Source organism: Phasianus colchicus, chromosome 1 (genome assembly GCF_987193195.1).
Source record: "Phasianus colchicus chromosome 1, bPhaCol1.hap1.1, whole genome shotgun sequence".
NCBI classification, from domain to species: domain Eukaryota; kingdom Metazoa; phylum Chordata; class Aves; order Galliformes; family Phasianidae; genus Phasianus; species Phasianus colchicus.
The window spans coordinates 134,569,808-134,592,306 of NC_143436.1; the positions used below are offsets into that span (position 1 = coordinate 134,569,808).

Below are 22,499 nucleotides of genomic sequence, written 5' to 3' on the forward strand. Positions count from 1 at the left end.
GAGGTTTTATTTTTTTTTTCCCCTGCTTCCCCTTTCGTTCTCTTTCCAGCTTCTCCTTTTCTTGGATCCACGCCTGTCTCCTCCCACAGAACGAGAGAGAGAGAGAGAGAAAAAAAGGTCACGTATGTTTGGAAAAATATGTAGGTCAGTGGAACATTCCCTGCACTTGTGCAAACGGAGCCGGGGCGGGAGAGCTCCTCCGCAGCCCTCTCGCTGCCCACCTCCCGGCCCGACCCTCCCCGAAGCCCGGGCGCTCGGCGGCGGGGAGGGGGCAGCCAGGAGCCGGGGTCCCTCTCCCCTTCCCTGACCCGTTTCGCGCGCCCAGCCGGGCTCTCGGCCGCGGGCTCCGAGCTCCGGGGAAGGCGGGCGGGCGGCGGAGGAAGGCGGCTCGGGCGATCGGCCGCCTCCAACCTCCGGGCCCGCGGCCGCCCATGGGCGCGGGGCGCCGGGCGCGGCCCCCCAGCGCCGGCGGCTGAGGGCGGGAGACGGCGGCCGGGGGATGGAGGCGGCCGGGGGGGGACGCCCCCGCCTCGCCCGCCGGGCTCCAACTTCGCCGCCAACTCCCGGCCCCGCGGCCCCCGCGGCCGCCCCGCTTCTCTCGGCCGCGCGTCTAACTTAATGCACCAGCGGCAGCCCGAGCCAGCGGCCCCCCCGGCCCCCGGCCTCCCGGCCCCCCCGCGGCAGCCCGGGCTCCCGGCGGCCTCCCGCTGCCGGCGGAGCCCCTGGCCCCGGCGCGCCCGGCTCCCGCGGCGCCCGGGGCGGCGGCGGCAGCGCGGCATGCGGCGGCCCCGCGCACCATGAGACACGGCACCGGCCCCGGCACCGGGCGCGAGGCGGGCGGCGTCCCCGGCTCCTCGGCGGCGACCAAGAGTTTGCCGGCTCCCGAGCCCGGCCTCCTGCGCGCCTGGAGCAGCGGCGGCCGCTGCCGCAGCGGCACCGGCAGGCAGCGGAGAAGCGGCGGCATCCAGCCCGGCGGCACCGGCACCCAGGTGGCCACCGCGGACAGCAGCAGCGGCGGCGGCGGCGGCGGCGGCGGCGGCGGCTGGGGCTTCCCCGCCGCGCTCCCGCAGCACCGGCAGCCCAGGTAACGCGCGGCCCCGCGGCCCCCTCGGGGTACCTCGGGGTACCCGCCCGCTCCCCGCCCCGGAGCCCACCGGGACCCCGCCGCGGGGGGGGTGGGAGATGGGATCGGGGCATCTCCCGCCGTCCCCGGGACTCCCGCGCGGTGCGGGGTCATCGCATCACCGCTGAGGCGGGGGAGGAAAAGTTGCGGTGAGGTCGGGGGGGATCTCTGCTTGAGGCCCGGTGGGACGTCTGCACGGGAGCAGGGGTTGAGGTGCTCGCTGTGGCCGCGTACCCAGCCCCGGCTTGTTCCCCGCAGCGTGCCCGATGGGGGGATGCTGAACGCAGCGCTCGGCAGCAGCGCGGCACTTCTTTCACGAGGAGTTGTGCGCTGGTGCTCTCCTGCACGGTCACCGTACGGTTTGTCGGTTAGCGAGCACGTTCGTCCATAAACTTTACTCGGCGCACCGTAGCTGTCGGCAGGGCGGCAGCTTACTTTCACTCAAGTGACTCAGAAATAACGAGCGGCTCTGAGCGTTCACGGCCGGCAGAGGAACTTTAATCTTTTCGAGGCTCTACGTCTCCAGAAGGGCTGCCGGGACTCGTGGCTGCGGGACTGCCCAGCCTGACCTAGTGCGTGACGGCCCTACTCACGGCAGGAGGTTGGAGATGGATGGGCTTTGAGGTCCCTTCCAAGCCAAACCGTTCTGTGACGCTATGATTCTAACCAGGCTCTCGGTGCCCGCTCAACAAGTGGCCGTATCTCGAAGTGGGAAGCCATCTCCCTTCCACCCCTGAGTGAGTGTTGGTTTGCATCCCTCCGTGGTGCTAGGCTGTGTGCTGACACTGATTTAGCAGTGCTCACACTTCGCAGAGGTGGCCCTGCTGCCCTGCTGAGTCCTGCTCCAACCCGTGCAGCCAGCAGGGATGCCTAAAATTGTCTTCCTTCACACATAAAGGTGCTGCTCTGCCTGTGTGATGCATTGAACCCATAGGTTATACTTTGCAGAATTGCAGCTGTCCCATTTTCTAGCCCTGCACTCGAAGGTATTGTTATTTTATCATAGGCAGAGATGTTGTCTACAGTTAAAATTACCCTGTGCTTTCTAATACAATGCTCTGCTTTCAGGTGCTTATGCATTTGCTAGGCTTGAAAGTAGGCTGACATTTTCCGGGTTGAGTATTTGCTGAAGACAGAATCTCTTTGGGAAGTTTCAGATAAAATGGTTCAGCTATTTCTGAAAGCGTGGTGAGAGGAAATTGCATTCTTTGACCACATATCTGACAAAGATGGTTTAGGTATATCCCATCCTGCATTAGGAGACCTTGATCTTTGTTTTTCCATGAATCCGCATTTTTTGGCTCTGTTGAAAAAAAACACTTTCATTGAAACCGTTGAATTCTTGTGGCTTTGTGTTTTGGAGCAGGAAAAAGATACTTGGCTCGGGATCAACCTTGTGACGGGGGTATGCGTCACATTGAGCCTATGAAAATCTTCCAGAATTTGGAAGTGGTGGGCATTTGGGGGTTTGCCTATGGCACTGCTGGAGATGTTCTTGGTGTTATGACACACTGAACTCGTCCTCCTGGGAAGGATGGGAGCTGTCCTGCTTGCGGCTGGAGGGCCGTGTGGGCTTCCCTACGCAGGTCTTCTTCCCAGATGTTGCTGCTGTGGTGAGCACCAGAAGGAGGGGACATGGGGCTGTGTCTGCAGTGCCTGGGTGTGTCTGCTTGTCTGCTGGCATGGAGACTGAGTGGGGAAGGAAAGGGAGACTGCTTCATTTGCATGCATGGGGAAAGAGAGTGTGGGATTAGGGGGGAGAAGCAGCACTGGTGATGCAGGTGTGGTAGAAGAGAAAGGCAGGGACCTTGAAATCAAGTGGAGAGGGCTTGGTGGAGTTGATACGTGGCAAAGTTTGGCAACAAGGTGAAGAGGAAGGGCTGGAACTGGAAACAGAGGGGGAAAACCCAGACTGAGAGAAGGAATGGTGAACAGAAACACGTGGTGAGAGTCTGGTGGTGGACAGGGACAAGAGATCTTGGCCTGCAAAACCAGTTGTTTCCAAACTTTCAGTGATTGGATTGTATTATTACCACTTCTTTGTACTTCTCATCTTCCCCCTCACACAGCCTTCTGTGCTCTTCAGCCCCTGCCTCTACTTTGCCCCACATGAACTGCTCTGCCACCTGGTGATGATCTGAGTTTTGGGTGGTGCTATGTGGAGCCAGCAGTTGGACTCAATGCTCCTTATGGGTCCCTTCCAACTCGGGATGCTCTGATTCTATCATTCTGTGGTCTCCTTGCTCTGAGGAGCAGCTCTTGTTGCTCATCGTACATTTTGCACCACCTTCCTTTAGCTGTGGGCTTGCCACAGGCAGGATGGCAGCTGTGTATGTCCCCATTAAGTCTCATACTACGCTTTTGTGCTGTGGACCTCCAGGATTCATCTCATCCTGCAGTAAGCTGATGCGGGTTTTCCACAGGAAGAATTTATAGCTCAGTATATTAAGAATAAATCAACACAGCAAAGTCCAGTGGAAACAAAACAGTATGTCATCATGGAGCTGATGCTGCATCGTAACATATTTGCTTCAAGTAGGAAAATGAAGATCAGCAGCTGATTGTTCCAGTTTTGTAGCTTGGCATTCTTTAAAGATAGGACATTTTGCACAGCCATAAGTTTAGAGCAAACAAATGACATCTCTGTACAATTGGTGAGTGGTAAAAATAAAACAACTGAGAATGGCATTCAAATGTGTATTTTATGAGTACTTTACTGCTTTTTCTTCCTAAGCTGGACATTAGGATTTAAGTAACTTTCATTTGTATTTAACAATGTTTTGCTTTCAGGTTCTTAGGACAGATGCACTCAAATAGCAAATTTTGTAGGGAGATCATTATCTGTATGAAAACCAGGCATTTTTCCAGATTTGGCTTAGCTTTCTGTTGATCCTTGGTCTTATTACAACTTCTTTTTAAGAAACTAGGCTGAGGCAAATATTTGTATTTTAGCTAACTTAATTCAGGCTGGAAGTTTAACAGAAATAAGCATCAGCTGGGACTGACTTTCTTTTCTGAGACAGAAATTTGAAAAGGAAATGCCATGTAATACTGTTTAAGCAGAGTGTAGAGATGGTGGTGGATTTGTTTATGTACTGGCATTATATAGGGATTTTTTTGGGACCCTTTGTTGGGACCTGCTGCTATGTGCCACGCAGGATGTATATACTGATGTATCACCAGCTGAATTCAGAGATGTAACAGTTGTAGGGCAGGAAGGACAGTGTAATGTGATGTGATCCTGTAGGCTTGTGCTGAAGCATCTGAGAAACTGCAGACATGATTTACTCCTTGCATTTATCTTACCATGGCTCAGGGATCTTGGTAGATTGGGCTGAGGGGTTTTGGAACACACCTTTCTTATACCAATACATGTAAATTCTGTGTACCTTTTGGGGATGGAGGGATAAGAGCTGCTCTTTATACTTCATTTCCTGTGTGTCTTCCCCTAAAGGCAAACCATGATGCATACGTCAGTCCAACCCAAATGTCGTGTTTAATAACATTTTAGAACAGAAAGACTCTTCTATTCCTTTATTCAAGAATCATGGCAGAGGTCAGTGTTTCTTCCATACTGCCTGCCTTTCATTTTGGCATCATTCTGAAAATTCACCTGTGGCTTCAGAAGAGTGAACCTCTCCCAACATATAGGCCACCAGTGAGCTTGGACATTTGTTAGTATCCATTAGCATTACCACACACTTTGCTGTCTGTTCTCAGTACCTTCCTGTTGTTCCTTGTCCTGTCCCTCATCTGTAAGCTCTGCCATTGTTCTCTGCAGTGCAGGTACAGCATGTGCACACTCTGATCCATGGTTGAGAGCTCTGAAATATTCCAAACCTGACCTTGTAAATGGTGAGTACTGGGAGGTGAGCTCACCTTCTGCTTGGGCACAAGTCTGTGTAAAACAGGTGATCTTTTGCTGACCCGACTGTGACAGAAAGGAAAGTGTGTTCATCTGTTTTACTACTGTTCTTAGGGATCTGTGCATAAAATACAAAAGTACCTAAAGGGATTCTGCAAGAAAGCTGGAGAGAAACTTTTTACCAGGACATGTAAATGATAGGACAAGAAGTATGGCTCTAAACTAAGAGGGTAGATTTAGTTTGGCTAGTAGGAAGAAATTCTTCACTCAGAGGGTGGTGAGGCACTGGCACAGCTGCCCAGGGAAGCTGTGGTGCCCCATCCCTGCAGATGCTCAAGGCCAGGTTGGATGGGGCCCCGGGCAGCCTGAGCTGGTAGGTGCCCAACCATGGCAGGGTATGGAACTGGATGGGCTTTGAGGTCCCTTCCAACCCAAGCTAATCTGTGATTCTGTGATTCTGTCATATGGAAAAAAAGCCTGAAGGATGTTTATGTGGGCTTGAGATCAAAATGGAAATTTGGAAGTTCAAGTATGAAACTTCTTAGTTATTTCAAAACATGGAACAAGAGCCAGTGTGACAAAGCATCATTTACCTGGACATCTAAACCATTCTTTCTCTTTGAGTATCCTCATGTCAAGTGAATGTAATATGTTTTGCATTCATATTTAATATGTCGTACTGACAGTTAATGAAAGAAAGTACATGTTATCCAAAACAAAATCACAGAAATACATTGCCACAAGTCACTGAAGATACAGAAAGTTAGATAAAATCTTCCATAAACAACTCAAAAAACTTTCAAAGCAACATACAGATGTGAGCGTAGAAAACTAAACAAAACAATGGAAATAATAAAAAAAGAAAATCATTAATTTACTGCGGAAACTATGGGTGTACCCATGTCTTTGAGATTATACATGTTGATTCTTCCATTCCAAAAGCATGTGGTGGCAGGGAGATTAGGAGATTCAGGGTTTGGTGATCAGAGGAACAGTGTGGCTTCTGCATGAGTAGCGACAAGGCTAGTAAGGCAATGATTGGCAAGAAAGGAAACAGAAATCTGTAAAATCCTGCAATACATGGAGGAGGCGAGCTGGGAGTGACTGCTGTCAGAGACAGCCATGAGGGTACCGGGTGAAGCAGGCAGTCATGGGGATTGAGACAAAGGGAGGTGGCTCCTCGAGCAGTGTGGTCAAATGCTGAGCTCCTCACCACAGGATGTGGATGCTGAGAGGTTACATCAGCTAATGAGGTGACTGGATGAGTTCATGGAAGAGAAATCCATCACCGGCTATTAAATACAAAACCACTGCCTCTCACTTAGGAAGCTTTGATCTGCAAATTCTTGGAAGCCTGGTGAATATCCTGAGGAAATACTGCATTTGATTTGCTGTATTCTTCTATGCACTCCTTGATATCATGGCTAGCTGTGGCTGGGCCAGGTGGTCCTCCAACTGTGCCTGCTCTGCTACATGAGGTGCGTTGGGGACTCCAGTGCAAGGAGCTTGTGGTTGTGTATTTGAGTGGAAAGAGCTGGTTTGATGAAACTGGTTGATATGCTCCACAGAAAAGCCAGGGTGTGAGCTAAAGCTTATGCAGGGCTGGAAAAGCAGGGTACGGGGCTCAAGCTTGCTCCCTGGTGTCCTATTATTTAGCTATGCAGTCATGCCAAGGATGGCAGTCTTATCTCCTTGGGTTCAAGTGGGTTCAGAAAGCAATTACATTCACAGAAGCAATTCTGCCAAGAGCCACTGAATGCTGAGCTACAATGCCTGGCTGAAGGAGTCTCTGCTGGAAGACTATTGTATTTCCACATGCCTGTCCCACTCACACAGCCTGCCCCAGCCTTAGCTGCTGCCCAGAATTAGAAAGATGATTTGGGGCACAATAATCTTGTTTCCTGACCTGGCAGTACTGTCATTAGTTTTATCTGTCCATTAGAGAGTAGGCTTTGAAATTCCGACCAAAGAATGGGAGAATCTTTAGGACTATTATTTTTTTCACCTATCCACAGCGCTCAGGCACTGGTTACAGAAACAATATTGTGTTGGCTGCTGGTTGCTGGACCAGAATTTTCTTAATCATCTGAAAGGCAGATTTTAAAGCCCTGGGTAATGAACACCACAGCCGTTCCAAAGCAAAACCTCTGTAGTGCCTAAGCAGTGGTCAAAGTACTTACACTAGCTTACCCACTAGTTTCTAGATGAGAACTAGCTGTATGAAAATGACAGAAGCAATCTGAAATTCAACAACGTGCAAGTTGTTGTGGTCATTTCTTAAAATTCCTCTATGCTAGCTGCTAAGAAACTCAAAGGCAGCGTGTAACTGAACTGTATGAGTGCCTGTATGTATTTTAGGAATGCCTTATGTAACCGAATGGCAGGCCCTTACACTGAGCAGGAGAGCAGTGTTGCATAAGCAGCTGGGGAGCATGCAGGAGCTCCAAGAGCACTCCTGAATTCTGTGGATCCTGCTGGATCTCATTTAATGTTATTTAATAAGCCATATTAACTTCTCTTCCCAAGAGTTATCTCGGAGCAGCGACACTGATTTCATTTCCCAGATAAGCTTCACTTTTTAGAAAGAGCATCAAACTTTTCAGTCGGTTGAGCAGCTTAATGTCCTGGTAGCCTTGAATTTTCTGTAGTCAGCACTCAATCGAGTTGAAAATAAAAACTCATTAAAGTGAAAACCTTGAACAGGAAAACACTTGTTTTTCATTCTCGTTTCTAATTCGGTAACCATTCTTAAAGCCCATCACTATGATTTCCTCTATCTTGGGAAAAACAAATTATTATTCAAGCAGCTTTTATTTTCTTTAAAAATAGACAATACTGTTCAATTGTCGGGAAGAAAACCAGAACAAGAAAATCAACTTTAACAAGCATACAGATGGCAATGAATTTTTTTAACATAATTTTAGTCCTGCAAACAGTAATAATTGAGTTTGATTTTTTTTTTTTTTTGTCTTTTTGTCATTGATGAGCCAACCCGAGTTTTTTTCTCTTGATTCACCCTTAGGTGTGTCAAGTCATTAAGCTGGAGGGCTCTTTTAACAAGGAAGCTCCCACCTGTAATCTCTCAATCAACAGGTGGATGTGACTGCAATACCTGAGAACTGCCGGTTGTCTGATCAGCAGAATGAATCCAACTATGAGTACATCTTGGACTTATTGATTTGGGTGGGATGACTCTCATTAGTACGTCATGGAGAACTGATGCAGCATGGATAAGACTGATATTCTTGCAGAGTCCTGTAGATAATAAGTATTATTAGTGCGTGCAATGTGATCAGGCGGAATCAGGGCGTTTTTCTGCTGTTTGTAGTTCTTATACAAAATATTCGCCTTGTTGTTCTTGTTGGTAATTCCACAGATTTTACTTGTGGTATTTTGCCTGTTCCTGGTTTTGACATCTAAAACAGTAAAAGGTTTTAAATTGGAGGCTTTACATTTGACATACCCACAGCCCAATTACACATCTAGTGAGAGCTCCTTTAATTTATGATTTATAAAGGTGTACGATGTCTTCATGGACCATTAAGGCCACTACTTAGCCGAAATCTTCATCCTGTTCATCAGATGAGCATCTAGCTTTTAAAAGTCGCTTTATCTTTGGTTACCAAGGTCAGAAGAGCATTTTGTTCCCCAATTTAGTTTTTGCTATATCAGTGTGATATCTGTGGAATACACTTTCTCAGTCTTTCTGCCTGAAAACAGCCTAATCAAAGAATACTTGTGTGAGCCACATGGGTGCATTTCCAACAATTTCAGCAAGAGCAATGCAGATACAAAATAAATAGGTCACTCATATTCACTGTTGTATTTGTATTATTTTTTTAATAAGAAGGACTGGAGAATCTTGTTTGTTTTCGGAGCTGTCACTGAAGTGGATGGAAACTTTCCTGGAATAATTCTGGACCTTTAATTTGGTTATTTGCAAGGTGACATGAGTCCCTTGTTTCATCTTTTCTCTTTCTTACAGCATGAAGGGCTTTATTGTAAGCTGATGCGCACTGATGTATCCCAGCTGGTTGTGGCAATTACACTTATACTGCCTGGCTCCTAATATCCATATTTCTTCAAAAATGCACAGTCTTTTTCAACAATACAATATCTTGCTGTATCTTGCTGTTATTCAAGTATAGAAATAAAGCTGCATTTGGTGCCTATCCTCCTGTCCTCATTAAGGCAAAACTCCCACTGAAATCAAGGGGAATTTGGCTTGACAAAGAATTACTGGCTTGAGTTCCTGATAGCACTAAACTTTGTCTTTTTCTTGTTGTTTTTTGACTTTTTTTTTTTTAAAATTTTAAATTTCATCTGTTCCTTCTCCTTCTTTTACTTCATTGTAATCTTTAGCTTTCTTCAAGAGGACCTTGTTTTTATGAATTTATTTCAGCTGGTACATTCTGCTTCTCCCCTTTTCCTCTCTCCTTTCTTCTTCCCTCTTTCACTTCTCCTGTTATCCCCACCTTCACTGACTACAGTACTGTAAGGAGCTGCTGTAGATCATGCATGTATCAAGGAATTTAATTGTCTCTTTTAGATTACTTCAACATATAGGTACCTATATCCATGTACTTGCCTTAGGGTGATGCACAGGTTTATAAGATTGGTGATTTAGACAGAGATTTATTTGCACAAAATCCATCTCAGTAATCTTTCCTTGTATTCTGGCAAGATCTTAAAAGTTCCTCTGAAGCATTCATGCAGGGTTTTAGCAGTAAATTGGGTTTTGAAATGACAAAAATATTTGGCACAGCATTGCAGTCAGAAGAAAATACTTCAGGATTTTAAAGTCAGTGTAAAAAGGGTTTTGTTGATGGCAACAAAACTGGAAATCTCAAAATAGATAGATTTTATTTATAATTGTACTGTGCAATGCTATGAGCTTAGACCACAAACATAATGCCCTTTGTGCATCACATCTCTTGTCTACAAACTAGGGCAGCCTAATAGAGAAGCGTAGTCTCTGATGAGTGATGGGTGCATTCACAGCCATGTGTTTGAGGGGGTCACCGAGCAGGGGACTGCACCATTACAAAGAGAAGTGGTGGAGTCACCGATCCTGGAGGTGTCCAAGAGACATGTAGATGTGGCATTGAGGGACGTGGTTAGTGGGCATGGTGGGGGTGGCCTGATGGTTGGACTGGATGATCTGAAAGGTCTTTTCCAGCCTTAGTGACTCTATGACTGGTAGAAAGAGGAGCCATGGTGAAGCCTCTTCTGGGTGTTGATCCACCTTGGTGGCTGAGCCTCATGAGGCGTTTCCTTGTGCACTGCAGAGTGTTGCTTCCAGCTGCTCTTGTGCCTTCCCTGTATGCCCTGTCCCTGCAGGTACCTCTGCAAGGTCATTCTCTCTCGCTTCTACCTATTAATTATTTTTGGCTTTAAGACAGAAGCCTTTTGAAAGTGCTAAGTATTGTTATTTTCTTGCAAGTTGAACTGATATTCAAATTCTTTTCCAAAAGACCCCATTCATGCTTGTGAAGTAAATAATGACTGTGTGCCTTCCTGATGGATAGTATAGAATTTAGAAGTAATGCCACCGGCTTGCAGTTCCTTAGCATCTGGATCCTTCCAGATATTCCCTTTAATGTAAAAGGCATAATGCCAAAGTTGCTTATTCTTCCTCAAATAAGCAAATACATTTTCTCTTTTTGTAAAGGTTACAAATATTGTTACATGGTGTCCAATTTTCTGTTACTCTGGAAAACCTAAAAGGTATTAAAAACTACAGGCAAAATCCATAGTGTAATGCCAGTTAAAAAGGTATCACTTCTTCTTTAATGCAACTGCTATTTCCCTTGCTCAAAATTGTCTTTTTCCAATGGATGATTTAAACTGTACCTGAACAACAGATTTATTGTTGTTGACCAAATATGAAATTTGATGGTCTTCTCGATTTCTTTTCAAGATAGGTTATTTTTCAGAGTACCTAGGGATATAAGTTCATTGTTTAACTTTGGAATTCACATTTTGTTTGCCTGGTCTATAATATATGTATTTGCAAAGTCATAAGTGGCATTAGACTTGCCATATTTCTCTGCAGACTTTTTCCCACTGTGAAACTAACACAGGGTCATCATACTGGTTAATGAAAGAAGGACGATATTTTTTGTAAATCATAAGTATTTAAATATTCTTCTATGCAGATTTTTCCTTTTCATGAGAAAGTTTAAAGAGACATCTGAAAAAATTCTGTCTTGATAACGCAGGTTAAGTTCATTCAAAATCTCGATATCCAGTGGTGTAAGGTAATGAGACGTTTCAAAATTGGTAGTGTGTAATTGAGAGGGGATTCCATATATGAGATGCAAGCATAAAAATTCGGTATAGCTCTTCACAATGCCGCTCGTTTTGCAGCTGAATTCCTCAGTACTGTTCTTAGAGTGTATAATCAGTTACGCTTGTGTTGATTTAATCAATTATTCTTGTGCACAAACAAACAAACACAAAAATCTGGCTAATTTCAGGCTCTCTTTGAAACACCAGACCTAAAGATTTAACTTACAAAGAAAGAAATACTATTTTCAAGCTTCTAGAGTGATTTTAAAAATGGCAAAGATATATTTGGGAAGTACCATACTTCTTGGTACTGGCAGCTGTGTATCCTTATGCAGAAGTGGATTTGGCTGAAAGACCAATTCATAAATATTGTATCCAAGGACTGCAGCAAGCTTTCATATTTTCAAGAGATAATGTAAAATGTGCAACATTTTTTCTTCACCCTCTGAAGTCTCAGCTTAAACAACTTGGTCTCCCAAGTACGATGAATAATGGCCAACTAGCCAAAGTATCCACGGCTTCTTCAATCACACAGACTGGATATGATTCTGCTTCCTCCCAGTGAGCCTGCATACGTAGGAGAAAAGGTCAGCTTGCTGCGCTCAGTCTGAAATCCCTCCTGCACACTGGCAATCTGCAAAGCAGCTCGGAAGGAGGAGATGTTGATAAAGAACTTGACTCCTGCACTCGGTGACTTTCCATCTCTCAGTCTGTGAGCTTCCAAGCAAGCAGCACAGACTGCTCCTCACTGTGTTACAGACTGCTTGGAAAGCCACATGGGAGATGGGGAGTCTCTTATGGCTCTCTTAGGAAAGTTTTTTTTTTTTCTTCTTGTCTCTAGACCTCCCTTTTGATCTGTGATCTGGGAAAGCAAGGGGTATAAGGAAGAGGTAAGCATTATCTTTGATCTGATGGCTCCTCTCCTTCTGGGCTACTCTCTGGAAAAAAAAAAAAATCCCCCTTGGGAAGGCAACATTTACTGTGGCAGAGGCTCTGTGTGCGGGAGCAGTGGGGAGGATGCTGAGCATGCCTGATGGGCGCTTGACATTTTAGCACGGATTTAACAAAGCAACTTTATTCAGGTAAACACTTAGGCACATGCTTTTCATTACCCATTTGCTAAGAATTTTATCTAAGTCTTCTCCTGAATATGGAAAGATTTAAGTGCATATTTAAAGGCTGACTAGTTCCTCACTCTGACTCACACGTATGCTGCAACAGGGATGGGCTGGGTGGAAAGGGAGCAGTCATCACAGTAGCATGGGAGCTGAGAAGTATGTATTTTTTCAAAGATTAAGGGATTCTGAGGTAGGAAGGGACTTCATTCTGGCCAACCTTTTTTCTGCTTTTTAATCTGGAGTTAATAACTTGTTGGATGTTTCTCCCTAGTTTTGTTTCCCAGCAAGTCTCCAGGTTTCTTTTGGAGAGTTCTGTTTCAGGTGAAACTCCTCTTGCTCTGCCTTAACGCAACACTTCTTGCAAGACAATTTTCTTAGAGAAGAAAGTAATAGCTGAGAAGTTGTGAGACATTTCTGGAATGAACTCAGGCAGCTTGTCAGCATAGGATATTCTTCCATTTAAGACCAATTTTCCATTGCTTTATCAAATGTTACCCTTTAGTACTAAAACCATACCTGCAAGATTGCCTTAATTTTGCCTTAGTGAGTATGTTCTGCTAGTGCAAAAGAAGATCCTGCCCTACTCCCGAATTTGAATACTCATTTCTGTTATTTCCCTTTTCCAGGAACTGTAGGCAAGACCAGGAAGCTGATCTTGCTGAAATTTAACCTTCTCTGTATGTAGGCTAATTTTCAGCTGTTGTGTTTTCCTAAACTGGTTCATGGCACAGATATACAAATGTTGGTGGTTGATTCAAGGAAATGAAGCAGGACTTCCTTTGGAGCTACTGTGGGTTTAAGTCACCTTACAGTGTCCCAGGAATATTTTTTCTTGAGTGTCCTGGAGGACAAGATAAATGGGGCTGTGTTTTGTCCTGCAGGAAGCTGGTGAGTGGAGAGATGAAGGCAGTGAGAAGATGTTGACCAGCTGGAGAGGGAACACAGAATGTGAATAAGGAGCAAGAAAGACCAGGAGCTTTGAGCTGCAGAGAAACGAGAGGGGAGGGATGGAGAAAGAGCCCCCAGTATGAAATGTGGCAAAGTGAGGGTTTTGTGGCCAACTGGAGGAAAAGAGTTGGAAAGAGGGCAGATGTGGACATGAGCCTGGGAGGAGGAAGGTCAGAGTGCAACTTGAATGCACCACACCGGGGAGAAAGAGATTGGAAGAGAAGCCAAGGAGATCTTTGGGCTGAGCAAAGACTGGAAGTGAGATTGGAAAGCAAGGAGTAATGCTCAGAGTTGCTTGGGAAGTACCTGAGACTTGGAAAGCCAGAAATAGAGATGAGCAGATGATTGTCCTCAAATGTGAGGCTGGACTGAGTGAGGGGTCTGAGGTGTGGAAAGAGCTGGAGATCAGAGGGACAAGTAGGGGCTGCTTGATCACTTGGGCACCTGGAATGGAAAACAGGCAAACTTAGCACTTCTCTGCTGCCAGCAAACGCTCAGGAAGCCCATTGGAAGAGCACCTCATCCCTGCCTCTTGCTGCTTCCCCTTATCGCTACCTGCATCGGTACCCTGTGATCATGGCAGCTGCCAGATCTTGTTAGCTGAAGTGGCTGGAAGTCTGATGGTATTTTGGAAATGTCACAACAATGTCCAGTAAGGAGGATTTTCACTAGCAAAGTCACGTGCTCCCAGAAGCTGCATTAAATGTTATCCACTATGGATGCAAAGTCAAGCATTCAGAAATTAGGAAATAGTATAATTAAGCCTGCCTGTGTGATTTTAATTTATTCACTTCCTGCATATTCGTTATGATTCAGTACTTAATGATTTAATGATTGCACTATGCTTGCTTTTTTTTTTTTTTTTTTGGTTTCTTGTTACCAGTCATTTTAAGTAATATTAATTTGCTGGCATTTCCCAATCAGTTCTGAGTCGCAGCACAACCGCTGGCTTAAGCTGGGGACAGGTCAAGCATGGGACCATTTCTGTCCCACCAAAGCTGACTTATCCTGGCCTGAACGAATTCTGAAGTGACAACACTGATCTCCATGTAACAGGGTGGCAACTTCAATTTTATTAAATGTTGGCGTTCCAGTTGGTTTTTAACTGGGGGGATATCCTTGTTGCAAAGGCCACACACACCTGTAAAGCAAGATATTGAAATATTTCTCAAGAATGTACCACCTCTCCTTTTTAACTGTTTTGGCAGAAATCGGGACTAATTGTAACTCAAGGAGATACCAGACTGGAAAATTTCAGTTCAAGTGATTTGGTTCTGGGAAAGTTCTGTGTGGCTGAGAGGAGTTCTCCTAAGTGGAGGCATACTGCAAGGCTTCCAGGCAAGCACTATACCCAGGTCACTCCCTAGAAAAGCCTAGCCACGAATAAAATTCATATTTCCTGCAGCCAGATACATGAGCCTTAGTAAAATCCTCAAGACTTCAGATTTTCATCTCGATCATTTTGTAGATTCATTTACTGAGCTAAGCTTTTCTCAGAGGAACTCTTCCATTTTCTCTTGAAATTATTGCTTCTTTATTTTGGGAGTGAGAGGAAAAAACGAAAATTAAGCTCATGGTTTGTTCTTAGTTCCAAAATCTACTGTCTTCAAGTGGCAAGGCACAAATGCAGGGCTAAGAAGAGAATTTTGTGCACAACACTGCCAGGTCATGAAGGCAGAATCAGTGAATCTAATGCAGATAGGGAATGGGAATGACCAACAGCTACCACCACTAGCAGCACTGTACAGTTCCATTACTGTGGCTACTGACAGGCCCAAAAAATAGTTTGGAAGAACAGCATACATACAACACAAACATATTTATGAGCCATGACTAGTTCCCTTCACTTTGGAGTATTTTGAATGAATGTCTTCTGGGTTCAGAACTACTTTGCACTAAGCAAGCAGTGGAAAGCATGTTTACTATGAAATGCTGCCTCCTTTGAACTTCAGTGTGACTAAATTTTTGCCTTTATCACGAAGAGTTTTGTGGCTGCAATGAGGCCATTCAATGTTATTGCCTGTCTTGCTCTGTTCTCTTCACAACTTTCCAGTAGTATGACTACTTTGGCCCTCTTTGTCTGTTTTGAAGAGGGGTCCTTTGTGGTTCAGCAAGCTTGAGGCAGGTCAAAGAAAAAAAATGGATTTAGTTTAATGGAAAAGTATTTCCCTAGAAACTTTTTCTAAGACTTTATATAGCTTTAAAGATAGTTTAAAAGATTAAATTTGCCAAAGAATCTGGCATTTGTATTTTGAAGTTTACATACCTGAGAAATGATTAATACTGAGCACACAGTACTACTTTTTTGCTCATTTTCAGGTGTTTCTGATGCTGTGATATGTTTTGGTGTGCTTAAATTAGCTTTTCAAGATTTTAAATTAAAAAATGTTAACTGGTTTTAATAGTCTAATAATTTTTCTACTAGAATCTAGAGTCATCTTTATGACTGCGATACAATTTCATTTTAAAGAAATGTGCACTGTTTTTGTATCTGAGAAAATATAAGTAGTATATGTTCAGAACTATATAAAGCTTCAACAGTTCTTTTTGATATGAGTTATTTCCAAAATTGTCAGTATGTAGCCAAACTCTTGAGATCAAACGGGCTTTTAACTTAGCTTTCTGATCTTCTAGTTGCATCTTTTAGGAGCAGATTGACAGGCATTGTTAAAAAACTGTATATATATTTATACTTTACTCCCTGCAGAACCTTGTGCAAAAGGGATTTTGTTATCTGTACATCAAGTCCTTAATGTAAGGAAACACAAATGTTAAGAAACTTGCTGTAACTAAGTTGTTTCTTGCATCCTGATCAGGAGTTACATGTGCTGTTTTGTATTGTATCTTTAATTCAATAAGGTATAAAGCTTGTTCTCGAGCTGAAAGGGTATTTTATTGGTGAAGTGACTTGATTACTCCATGTATCAATGTCTTCAAGAGCCTAATAGGTCTTGTTTCTATCATATATTTTTATGCACCAAGTCTATATACATGCAGAAATACCATCCTTTAGTTGTGAACTGTGTAAGAACAAAGCCTTATACATTTCTCTTTTGCTGTGCAAGGCTGTAATGCTCTGGAAAGAATAGTAACATAAACAGTAACAATAAACACCTTCACCATGTCCATGCATCACATCCTGTCAGATTGATGCATTAGCTTGTTGGATTATGGTCTTCAGTCAGCTAAGCACAAAGCATGTCGATAAATAAAAGTTTGACCTGTTTTCCCATATCATTAAAACAGCTGGTAGGTTTAAGACTGATGGAAGGCAGTGGACATTGCTGGCAGAGCAGGCGGAATTTGAGAGCAAATACAAGTTACCCGTTAGATAGCTCTTCAGTCGACAGAATCATTCTTTCATTTACTGTGGTATAAGGAGACCAAAAGCTCCCCGTGGACTTCCAAGGGACCCAGTTGACATCTGAAGTCCATCCATTATAGCTACAGTAAATACATTGTTGTCATGGTAATGCGGTGATCAAAGTCTGAGGGAAAAACTCAGGCATTTCTCTGGTTCATAGTGTGAGATGAAAGGAAGACTTGACAAGAAATAAAATAGAATTGATCAGCATTTACTGTAGGTTGGTTTTGCAACCTTCCAGAAAGATACTGTGAATTTTAATTTAAAATTAAACTGCTTCAATTTAATTATGTGATTTTGTATATCTGATAGGATATTTTCTGCACTCAGAAAAATTCTGTTTCAGTCGTCAGGGTAAGGTGGAAGTGTTCTTTCCCAAATCAATTTCTAATGATATGAGACAAAATTGACAATTGCCCCTTGTGAGACCATGCAGGGAAGTAGCTGTGAGTAGCTGGGATGATTCACAGATCTTCTAAGGGGGGAAAGGTGTGTTTTCACAACAGATTAAAGCTCATTGATGTCCACTCACTACTGGCTTACCCTAAATGGTGAAGGGCTGCTCCCACTTGCACGCTTGGTTTGGCAAATGCCAGCTTGCCAGCCCCAACCCATCCCCTGCTCCTAGCTCGACACTTCTGCCAATTGCTTTTTGCTATCTGACCTGGTGAGACTCCTGCAGAAGTTCCTTCAGCTCTCTAAATCAGAAAAATAAAAGCCAGAGGCTATCTTCTTGCCAAATTACTGAATTGAATCAGCCCATAGATGGAGGAGGAACTAGCAGTGAAGACAAGCAGGGGGAAAAAAAAAAGGAGTGGTGGAAGAAATCCTTCATTTTCCCAGCCCACAGATACGGGCCTTGAGCACTCAAGAGCCAGAGCCTGGGTTGCTTACTAACTGAGCAGGAGAAATGCATGTCCCACAGGAGTTCTGAGGAGAAAGGTGGCTTCAAACCAAGCCTTACTTACACCTACACGTGCCACATGTAGGATAGGAATACAGAGCCTCAGTGCCTTCTACACTGAGGCAACAGATCTTTCCCACTGGGTTGTGAATCCTCCCCCAGTGTGGCCCACTTCCCCATTATATTGCCTGGGAAACTGGGACACTACTTTCAGGCTTCTGATTTCTACTCCAGAAAGAGCAGCTTGAATATCAGCCCCAGCTCTGATCCCTTTTCAGAGGAATCATCTCCTTTGCCAGCATGCTTACAATGTGTTTCTAGCCCAACTCTAATATTACTTGCTCACAGCAAGCGTCTTGTTATTCCAACACTGCATCCTTCTCTTCAGTGGTGTAGCTTAATGGGGTATATGCATACATGCCCATAAATCTTGACAGATCAAACTGTGCAAGCTTTAGACCCAGTGAAAGGGGGATGACTCACCTGATGAAGTGCTTGCTAGTCAAAGCAAATCTGTACAAAAGAAATCGTGTTAAAATAAGCTTTTGTCAATAGGGATAGAGTCTGACCTTCTTAATAACAGTGACTGTGTCTCACAAGTATTCCCAGTGAATAAACTAAAAATACATGCAGAGTAATAATGAGAAAGGGTACCAAATTCCAGCCCTATGTCATCCACCTTCTGTTAAAGTTTAAATCCATTTAGCTGATGTATCATGCCTAATGTTTCATGATCGTCCTTTAGTACACATGAAAACAGCTTAATCTAAGGGAGCCTTCCTGGTGTGTTATGAATTTCATCAGTATTGAAGGGACCATTGAAATTACAATTGCAAAAAAAAAAGCAACATGTGAGATGGCACGTGACATGATGACGTTAATTTATTTCCTTGACACTGGAAGAAGCCTGCAGCCCATTAACCAACAGGCTGAGCTAAATGCCTAAGTGTGGAGGGAAAGGCACGCACAAGAGGAAACTCCTTGAAAAAAAGTAAAAAATAATAATAATAAAAAATGCTGGAAAGGACAATAGTCAAAGAGAATTTCTCTTCCAAAGTGTGTGATTGTCTGAACAGATGAGAGTACTGAAACCACAAGAGTGGCGTCCATGCAGGATCAGGACTGCTTCCATTGTAATTTTTAAACATGAGCAGTATGGAAATGTGAGTATGGGTGCATGTGAGCCATCAGAGATCAAGCAGAAGGGTTATATAAACACTGTGACTACAAAACGGGAGCCCTCTCTGGAATTTAAGAAAATTCCTATCAGTAAAGAATGATAAACTTTACGTTATTTTATTCAAAAGTTGTTGTGTCAAATACTGTGCCTAGTTTTGAGCCCCTCACTGCAAGAAAGACATTGAGGCCCTGGAGCATTCCAGAAAAGGGCAGTGAAGCTGTAAGGGGTCTGGAGCACAAGTCTTATGGGGAGCGGCTGAGGGAACTGGGATTGTTCAGTCTAGAGAAAGGGAGGCTCAGGGGAGACCTTCTCACTCTCTTCAGCGACCTGAAAGGATGCTGTGGTGTCATGGAGGTTGGCCTCTTCTCTCAGATAACAGCTATAGGACAAGAGGAAATTACTTAGAAAGACTAAGCAAGCATTGGGACAGGCTGCCCAGGGAAGTTTTGGAGTCGGTGTCCCCAACCATGTGGATGTGGCGCTGGGGGACATGGCTAGTGGGCACGGTGGGGGGTGGGCTGGTGGTTGGACTGGGTGATCTGAGAGGTCTTTTCCAACCTCAACAACTCCATGAATCTATGAAAAAACAATTTTATTTTTGTAGACCTAAATGATAAGAAATTCCTCGTCTCGAGGATATTACTGTCTCATGCAGTTTTCAACATAAAGTAAATAGAAAAGTAGTTTTGTCTGAGTAAGGACTTTATTATATGCCCCAGAGGAATTAAAACTCCAGGAAAGGAAATGGAAAAATCCAGAAAATGAGGAAAGACAAGTACTGCAATTTAATAGCATGTTTAAAGCATATACTTATTTTAGAACATGTGCTCAATATCTTTCCTCATCGGGTTTTCATTTATGTGAGAGTAAGTACCAGCTGATGTATATTACTAAATCACAATGCAAGGGTCGATAAACATATCCGCAAAACTTACTTTTTTTTTCCTGGACTGTGGCCTGGTTATTAAAAAAAAAAAAAAAAAGAAAGAAAAAAGGAGGAGGAAACAAAGAAATGAAAGTATTAAGTGCACTTTTTTTTATCTCCAAATAGATCATAAATCAAGCATACAGTAGAAGTTTTCATCAGTCTTGAGGCAGCACTCGGCTGTATGGAATATCAAATATCTAAAGGAAATACCATAACTTCTGAGATGTGCTCAGTGTTCTCATTTGTAATTTATCTCTTAAAAGTACAGCAGCCAAATGTTAATGCCCTTCAGTTAGGTTTTCAGAACCCAAGAAATACAGAAATCAGAGGGACATCTCTGGTTTGCCCAATCTGACAACCATATAATTTTTCAGGAAGGAACTTAGAGTGACTTCAGAGACTCTTCTTAGCCCTGAATCCCCCATATGGTGCTTGTACAATTCTGCTTCTGAGTGTTTAACACATTTTTCTCTCTCACTGTGAAATGCCCATGTAAGCAGAGGGCAAACTAAAGGACAGGGCACAAGTATGAGGGAACAATAAAATAAAGGATCAGTACATACACAAAGTTAAAAAGACATTTTTCCCCCTTCAGGGGACTTTCCTTGTACATTTTTGGAGGTGAAGAGGAATCTGATTCAGGAATCATGCACATGAGAAGGCTGAGCAAAATGGAGCCTGAGAGTCAACGTGATTGCTCTTGGAAGGTAGGTGAAAAGGAAACATGAAGGAAAGCTATTTAAGCTAAAGCACAAATTATCCCAAGAGCAAAAAGGTTTAAAATTCCAATACATAGGTACAGTAAATTTAGGTTATCAGGTAGAGAAGTTCCCCTAACCACTGGGAGAAAGTACTGAAGCAGCTTCTCTGTAGGATTCAGGGTGGAAAATCATAGAGTCATAGAATGGTCTGGGTTGAAAAGGACCACAGTGATCATCCAGTTTCAACCCCCTGCTATGTGCAGGGTCGCCAACCACCAGACCAGGCTGCCCAGAGCCACATCCAGCCTGGCCTTGAATGCCTCCAGGGATGGGACATCCACAGCCTCCTTAAACCCTAGCTGATTACAGGCTGATACCTGTGAAGTTTGAATAGAAGATAGAAAGATAGAATAGAAGATAGAAAGAAAGAAAATAGAAATTCAATAATGTGGTCTCCTGAGGTACTGGGGGACTAGAGGTAGACGGGGGTGCTTAGTCTGAGCCTTTACTATCAGGACACTTCTCAAGCATGGCATATTTGATTGATGTTAATAACTTTCTTAGAAATGGGTTAATGCTGAGAGTTGCTGTTTCTCTCTGCTGACTACAAAGGCCATTTTGACAGTTATCTCTGCTGTCAGCCATCTGTACTGCGAATACCTCAAGTTAGGTAAGAAGAAAGAATCCATGAGACTAAAAATTAGACATTGTAACCTCTAACTTTTTGATTTGTAAGTGTTTACAGGGTCCAGCCCCGGAAACCTGCCTGGTTTGGATATTGAGTTCAAAACTATGGGGTTTTTTTGCTCAGTTTCTTGGGAGAATAAAGGATTACTTGGTCATGTTTTATGTGGTTGTACATGTGCCTGTCTGGCTACATTCTGAATTTGCTGGCCAATATCAGTTAAATTTATGAGAAAGGTAAAGATATCAAAGCTATGGAGTATCTTTAAGTTTTATGACAATATATGCCAGACCCTACAGACCTCAGACGACCTTCACAAGAGCTTTCTGACACCATCCAGTGAGACATTAACTTGTACTAGTTTCACAGTTTGCAGAACTTAGTTTATGATGTGCAATTGCTTCTTTTCGGATTTGAATTAAGTGACTCTTATCGACAGTGAGTTGTTCCACATATGTAAAACTGCTCCTAGTGTCAGATTTAGGAGTAAGATGAAATGGAGCTGCTTGCTGGTGGTGCCTGCTTACAACCAGCTGTGGCTCTGACCATGGTGTTGCTGCCTGTGGGCAGTTCTTGGCTCTGTGCAGGACTAGCCTGAGGCAGTCTTCAGGCAGACTTGAATGCATCCTCTCATATCTAGGAACACTGTGTTTTCATGTGTTTAGCCTTAAAAGATAAGCATTTTTAAAAGGAAAAGCAGCCAGGAGAGAAATTAAATAGGAACTGTTCAAAATCAGGAAAAGTGAATGGGCTGAAGGCCAGGTTTCCTGAATTCATGGTGGTTGCTCTGGAGAGCTTTTTGTGGGGTAACTGCGCACTTCATCTCCTCCGGCCACAAAGAAAAGAAATCACAAGTGGGAGAGATTACTAATGGGAAATGCTGTATTATTTTCATAGGTCTAATGGATGATGTGAAAGAGTGAATTGTCAGGGGAAGCCAAAATCACACTGAACACTGCAGCATTTAGGCCTGCTCTTGGCTAGTTGCTATACTGGAGACACAAAAAAAGCTAGAAACATGGTGTTGTAGATTACATCGGCAGGATCCCCTGATGTGGGGGCTCACATACAGGCCAGCTGGCTTCTCTGAAGTTTCTGAGGCCAGCTTTGCCCGTGGCATGTGAGCTGGGTGGAACAGGAGAAAAAGGAAATCACCAAGGAAAGGGAAGAGATAAAGAAATTCCCCTTTTGAGTGCCAGCACTGCTGCTCACAAAGCTGCTGACAAATATCACAAATTTTGTCTGGAAGGAAGGACCGAGGTTTTCCCTGTCATGGATTTGTAGTTTTTCTCCTCCTCCAATGCTCAGCATTTGAGTGCTTCTCAGAGCATGCAGGAGCAGGCTACTGTGATTGCCCTAGATGAGTCATTCCTCCAGATAAGCCTGACTGAC

The 22,499-nt window shown here is 44.0% G+C and overlaps 1 protein-coding gene across 6 annotated transcripts in view; it reads left to right on the top strand.

The window, feature by feature from the left end:
• The first annotated feature begins 787 nt into the window (after positions 1–787).
• NPAS2 (neuronal PAS domain protein 2) overlaps positions 788–22,499 on the top strand; it is a 97,470-nt gene continuing 75,758 nt past the window's right edge. For 4 of the 6 annotated variants that reach the window (XM_031605210.2, XM_090127442.1, XM_090127446.1 and 1 more), the window contains exon 1: positions 788–1,084. In XM_031605210.2, coding sequence (XP_031461070.2) covers positions 798–1,084 — 287 coding nt within the window. In that variant the 5' untranslated portion in view covers positions 788–797. Of the gene's footprint in view, positions 1,085–1,509; positions 2,737–22,499 lie in introns of those variants that run through there. The other 2 variants (XM_090127472.1, XM_090127462.1) reach the window with 1 other exon arrangement.